Source organism: Diaphorina citri, unplaced genomic scaffold (genome assembly GCF_000475195.1).
Source record: "Diaphorina citri unplaced genomic scaffold, Diaci psyllid genome assembly version 1.1 scaffold95, whole genome shotgun sequence".
NCBI classification, from domain to species: domain Eukaryota; kingdom Metazoa; phylum Arthropoda; class Insecta; order Hemiptera; family Psyllidae; genus Diaphorina; species Diaphorina citri.
Window position 1 is genome coordinate 103,045 of NW_007377532.1, and position 6,962 is coordinate 110,006.

The 6,962-nt window shown below is 43.2% G+C and overlaps 1 protein-coding gene across 1 annotated transcript in view; it reads right to left on the reverse strand.

The window, feature by feature from the left end:
* Positions 1–1,526: 1,526 nt before the first annotated feature.
* The window catches only part of LOC103524363 (protein yellow-like), a 36,989-nt gene continuing 31,553 nt past the window's right edge, over positions 1,527–6,962 (reverse strand). The window contains exons 5-6 of the mRNA XM_026833464.1: positions 5,448–5,683; positions 1,527–1,580 (exon numbers count right to left, since the gene is read on the reverse strand). Coding sequence (XP_026689265.1) covers positions 1,527–1,580; positions 5,448–5,683 — 290 coding nt within the window. The remainder of the gene's footprint in view (positions 1,581–5,447; positions 5,684–6,962) is intronic.

The following is a 6,962-nucleotide window of genomic DNA, read 5'->3' on the forward strand; positions in this document are numbered from 1 at the left end:
CGAGTAGCACAAAATTGCCCTGATGATCACCCTTCTGGATACCAACTACGAGCAACGTTGCTCAACTTCAATGATCTATTAATTAAAGAACTGGTCTGGTGCATTCAATGTGCCATCGCCGCACCGCTGGCTGAAGATCATTCTAAATCTAAAGAATCAAGAATCTTTAGAGAACAGGAAAACAACAGCTAGTCCCTTCACTGCAAAGGTAGAGGACAGAGGAGGTTATTATAGGATAGAGGAGGTTATTAGAGGCTTAGAGGAGCTTGGATTTTAGAGGGAGAGGACAGATAGAGTAGGTAGGTATTAGGATAATCTCATCTTCTTAGGATTAGGAGATCAAGAGATAGAGAGAGCTACGTAAACCCTAAATAATCAATATTTACTTATTTGCTAAGAAAAATACTACATAATATACTACGTACACTTATTGGTACAGCTTTTTCTTGTTATACATAAGTAGTAATAGGGTCAGGTACATAGGTAGGTACCTATAATATAAGTAGGTATTCTATACATATTTGAAGAAGGCTTTTCATACCATAGTCTCAGAAGTCTTAACCCTAAACCCTATAGACTTAAATAGCAACCCCTGATCTATGGTCTCATAATTATTAACCCCTTGCTGCAGGTAAGCACGATTAGGTTTGCGGACGTTGGGGTCTTCTAGAATAAGTTTTGAACTTTACAGCAAAGAACAGTAATAATGATTTTACCGAAGGTGACAACTTTTGAGACATTTCTGTATTTTTAAAGTCTCTACAGCTGAAAAGATTAGGTACATAATTAATTAATGACATACGTAGCCTACCTTTAAATTTCCGGGTATAGGTAAAAACAAGGGCTTACGTAATACGTTGTTTATTAGGAGACAATTTTACCTCATTTGTTTTATTTTGTTTATTTCAGGGATTACAGATGCGTTAGAGTTGGTTTGAGTTTTTATTTATTTGTTTAAGAGCGTCGTAGACTTAACCAGTGTCTACCCCCTGCCCTGTGGTCTTAGTGGCCAAAACAGGGGATTTATCCCGCTACAGCCGTTTCAAGGATCGATAAAGGTCCAAAATTTAATCATATGTATGTAAACAATAGAGTTCATGGATGGAACCTGTGCCAAAAGATGCAGAAAAGGGCCCTGATTACGAAAAAAATTGGAAATTCTTTCGTATAATATCAAAATCCAGCATTGACCTACAGTCCTGCAGTTATATCTATATCCAATATTGTCCTAGATTTCTAGATGGGAATCTCCCAATCTCACTATCTCATGTCCCACAGTGTCCTGGAGTCTCTAAGTCTGGGTATATTGAAATGAAATGCACAATACAGGAGTAAGTCTTGTGGGATTTCCCTGGAGCTTTGTGCTTGATAAAGTTGATATGAAAGCCATGCGGAAGGGGTGTTCCCTCTATTGTACCTACTGAGATGTGTCCCTTCTACTATTGAACGAAAGATTTTAATTAAGTTTCACTGGCTACCTCCGTCGCCGAGTATCACACTCGCCTTGTACACTGGAGGTCTTGGGTTCAATTCACGACATGCCAACAGAGACGAAGTTTTTTGTCGGGCCTCTCGCCATGCTGTCAGAGAAGTAGTTTTTTTTCAGTGAATCTCTTAATTTTTCCTCCACAAACCTTACCATTCTAGTGACAGAATACTCCATCCATTAAGCCTGATTCACACTATAGTGCCAGTCAAGGTCCGGTCACGGTCCAGTAACGGTCCGATCAAATGATTGTTGAAGGCAAGTAAATGCGAGTGTACACACTAGACGTTCTAGTCAAGGTACGGTAACGGTCAGCTCACAGTCAAAATTTGGAACATTCTCGCGACGAATCTTTTTGATCGGACCGAAACTGGACCGTGACCGGAGCGAGACTGGCACTATAGTGTGAATATGCCCGCAGTCTCAAGCTATTTCCGTAACACACGGTAAAACGGTCTGGGGTCTTTCAGACGGTCTGGGGTCCGTCAGACGGTCTGGGGTCTGTCAGACGGTCTGGGGTCTGTCAGACGGTTTGGGGTCTGTCAGACGGTCTGGGGCCTGTCAGACGGTCTGGGGTCTGTCAGACGGTCTGAGCGTGGCGGGCATACAGGGTTGGAATAGATATTGTTCGTCTACCACACCCTGTAACTTATAGGGTTGAACAAGATCTTGTTCTGATGATAACACGAATTCACGAGTTTTTATTGTCGACGAAAACGCGAAACCCACAATTTCCCGGAATTTTATTCCCCGCGTAGGTAATATTAGGTACCTACAGCATTACATCTAACGCATGTATTAGGCAGTAGGTAGATATGTCAGGAACACCCTGGTAGAAGCTGTTGAACGAAAAATACAGGGTGGCCAAGATTTTGCGGCTCATCAGTAAATGGTTTTTTTTCAAATCAAATTGATAACAAGGGCAAGGAAAACCTAAACGTCCTAGACCTAGAGACCCTTGACAAAATAATGGAGTGTGCCTAAGGCTTTGTCGTTCGGGGCAGATTTTCCGCTTTTTATACTTTCCGTAACCAAATTCCCTCGTGCATTTTCAGCAATAGTTTGTGTTCGTTTTCTTTTTTGTGTACGGATTTCTTTCCCTTTTTGTATGTTTTCTAACTCATTTATCGTGCACAATAACTTCAAATGGCAATTGTTTTGTAGTTGACGTCGAAAAGTTCACGCTAATTGTGTTTTGTATTGAGAAAGAAACAAGTGCAGTGCGTCTACTAGTGAGTGTAATTGATATCTTTCCCTGTAGAAGTGTGGATGTAAGTACTTTCCGAATCCAAATTCCCTCGTGCATTTTCAGCAATAGTTTTGTGTTCGTTTTCTTTTTTGTGTACGGATTTGTTTCCCTTTTTGTATGTTTTCTAACTCATTTATCGTGTACAATAACTTCAAATGGCAATTGTTTTGTAGTTGACGTCGAAAAGTTCACGCTGATTGTGTTTTGTATTGAGAAAGAAACAAGTGCAGTGCGTCTACTAGTGAGTGTTATTAATATCTTTCCCTGTAGAAGTGTGGATGTAAACGGAAGCAACAACAACGTTCAAGAAGAAAGCACTAAAAAGTTTAGTCGAAGCACTAAAAGTTCAGTCTAATTCATATTTACAAACAAAACCTTTAAATCTCCACAAATCAAATTGATAACAAGGGCAAGGAAAACCTAAACGTCCTAGACCTAGAGACCCTTGACAAAATAATGGAGTGTGCCTGAAGCCTGAAGGCATGTGATGTGTTCCAATCCGCTCAACCCCGAAGAGACTGATTTTCCTATTGCAATCGTATCCTCATACCTTCTACAACTACCTGAAAACGGCTACTTTCTCTGTGGTGTATAATATCTCTAGTAGCGCGGTCAAACTTTCTTAACTTGGCGGAGCGGAGCGCTACCGCGCCCCTAAATCTGGCCACAACTCATTGCCAGCCTAGTTAGCTTTGTTGGTGGCGCGTCTGCCTTGTAAGCGCTAGGCCGCAGCTTCGATTTCCGCCCGGGCCGGATTTTATCCTGATGGGATAATGTTCGTTCTCGGAACGGCTGGCTTTCCTCCTATCCCGTCTTCCTTCTCTTTTCGATTTCGGGACGATAAGACCCTAGCAGTTACAGTTCCCTCTGTCAAACCTCTTGAAAATAAATCATTCAGGCAATCAGTATCACATCTTTGTAGAAATATCAGACTGGTTCCATTCTGCTTCATGTCCTTTTATGGAACACCGACCTACTCTACACTACAATGGGAATCGAACTTAAATCCCCCTCCCCCAGCCCCCCCTCACTCGGGCCCAAATTAAATTTCGTTTTGTGTTCGACTTCGCCACCACCTGGTATAAACTATGTGTCATATTAATTTCAGCTTAACATGTGAGGGTTTTCCACCAGCTAGAAGCTAGCACATGTTATTGATTTTCTAGTCCTTCCCCAGGAGGGGGAGAAGGAGGAGAAGAAGAAATAGGAGAAAAAAAGTGGCAATCAAAAGTAATGGCCTTTATTACGGCTTGATAAACCCCCCCTCCTCCCCTTAATCTCCCTAACTCCTATCCTTTTCCTCTGTCTCATTACCTCCTCCTCTACTTTCTCCTTCCCCTCCTCCCTATCCTCTCCCTCCTCTTCCTCCTCCTCCCCTTCTCTACTTTCTCCTTCCCCTCCTCCTCCTCCTTCTCCTATTATTCCCTTTTATTTTCTCACTGTCCCCGGCTAAATCTCGGCTTTACTCTTCATGGTATAGTAACTACTCTGCATTGGCATTCTACGTTCCTAGTACTCTGCAATTTTACGCTCTGCATGCACTCCTGGGCTTTGTAGCTCTGCACTTTTTAATACTTTCCTTATCCTATAGGAAGGAAAGTAATGTAATTGGGTCAAATTTTCGATGGTCAGTTTTTAGTCCGTCCTTCCTTTATTATTACTAATAATAAAAGGTATAGTGGACGGACTATTGTATTCGTCCTTCCCCTCCTCTCCCCTCTGCTTGTTCTTTCTCCCCTCTATCCCTGTGGCGAAGTCTGAATAAAATGCCCGTGGAAGCGGCATAAACCAAATAAAATAGTCCAGATGGCCAATTTCCACAAAGGAAAAACAAGAAATCACTAGTTGGTGGTCTAAAATTTCACAAAGCCAGGCCTAGCTACATAGGTGAGTAGTGCGTCTGCCTTGTAAGTCCTAGGTCGCGTTTTAGATTCCCGCCCGGGGCGGATTTTGTCCTGAAGGGATAAGGCTTGTTCTCGGAACGGCTGGCTTTCTCATATCCTGTCTTTCTTCTCTCTTCGATTTCGGGACGATAAGACCTTAGAAATCACAGTTCCCTCTATCAAAAAGTAAAGAATTTCAGCCGTTCTGGCGATAACATGTTGAATTGGTGAATGTACCATTTACCGATGTACATATCACTGAAGTTGAGTCACGTTGAGCGTGGTTAGTCTCAGTATGGGTGACTATTTGCTATTTGGGCAGTCGCGTGTTGCTGGCCAAGTCAAATTTTTCATTACCTACACCTTTTCCTAGTTCTATGTACGAGTATTTGGGGTCGGCGTTACCCTCCTTTATCCTACCCCTCCATACCTTCCTATCTAATACCTCCTCCCTTCTCCATCCCTTGCCTTGTAAGCGCTAGGCCGCGGGTTCGATTCCCGCCCGGGGCGGATTTTATCCTGATGGGATAATGTTCGTTCTCGGAACGGCTATGGCGATATAGCTCACTTATTTGAACAATTTTAAATCTACCAGCCAGCCTAGTTAGCTTAGTTGGTAGTGCGTCTGCCTTGTAAGCGCTAGGCCGCGGGTTCGATTCCCGCCCGGGGCGGATTTTACACCTAGATAAATTTTATGACCTAACTTGGACTTGAACCACCATCCAGATCCGAAATTTTAGTGTTTTATTTATTTAATTATAAAGTGAAGTTTAACGCGTTAACCACTGCACCACTGAGGTTGGTGAATAAATAAGTAAAGACCGTTTACCTGAAAGTTGCTCTCCAGGACCCACACCAGACGTCGGTAGCCGGCCGCCACATGCGTCGGAATTCGACAGTCGAGCGGCTTCTGGGCCAGGATGAAGTTGTACTCCTTGAAGGCCAGATTGGTGTCCCACATGTAGATGTTGTTCTCGTTGCAGAGGCGAAAGAAGATGACCTGTCCGTTGTCCGTGCCCAGGAGGACAATCTTGTTCGGCTTCTTCCCGACATCCATGACACAGCCTGTGGGCAAATTCCATTAACCTATGAGAGCCGCCCATGAGAGCCGAGGCCTATATTAAAGTCACATCAAACTTGACCAAACCCTTCCCTCTTTTTCGCTAAAATCCGCGTCAGAGCGCATCGGGGATTTGTCTATTAGTTAGAAAACAAAATTTGCCAGCCTAGTTAGCTTAGTTGGTAGTGCGTCTGCCTTGTAAGCGCTAGGCCGCGGGTTCGATTCCCGCCCGGGGCGGATTTGGAATAGAACAGGCGCCCTCCTGCTCACTAGACGAGCGTTTAGACCACTGAAGCAAGTTCTTACGACGTTGTAGACCAGACATACTCAATCCACGGCCCACGAAACTGTTCAGTACGGTCATTGGCAGCTTAAGCTATGACACTATGCCATAGGAGCTGGTACTAAGTAGGTAAGTACCAGTAAAATCGATGGTACTAAGTGCCAGTAAAATCCTAATCCCTGTGATACTAAGTGCCAGTACAATCTCTGGTAGTAAGTGCCAGTAAATGGGAGAATGGGATGCCCATCGTTAGTAAATGGAAGGATTTTTTTTCAATTGTGTTAAGCATACTTACAGTAATTAAAAGCTTGTCACAAATATCGTTCCTCAATTACCTATTACTTACACCTAGATCAATTGTGTTAAGCATACTTACAGTAATTAAAAGCTTGTCACAAATATCGTTCCTCAATTACCTATTACTTACACCTAGAGATAAATAAATAAACCTTTGTTTGGTGGTCATTTAAAGGCACAATACAATACATACTTATAAGTTTAGAGAAACATACAAAGTAGGATATGAAACTGAAAACTGAATGTTCTTCTTTGTAGGTTCACGTTAGGTGGGACTCTTTTTACAAGGCATTTATAAGGTCACTGTATTATCGTGTTAAGGCGGTCTCTTCTTGATCCCTAGCGTGCAGCGTCTATTTTTGTTTTGGACTATTGCACTGTAAAGTCACTGGTATAACTGCCAAGGTTTTTAATGGCCGGGGTTTTACCCTCTATTCGATGACAAGCTAAACACCTCCGCAGTCGGGGGCACGGTTGGTCCAGTGGTAACGCGCTTGCTTGCCATGCAGAAGGTCCCGGGTTCGAATCCCACCATCGACAAAAATTTGTACTCGTTTTTCGATTGCAAATATTTCAACGGGTTACTTTCTGGTGTTCCCGTGTTGACCCAGCACCTAAATGGGAAGTATTGTGCCCCTTCTCGCCCATCTGACGAAAGGCAAACTACGGGATGGGCATGCCACGCCACAGGCCACATCAAGCGT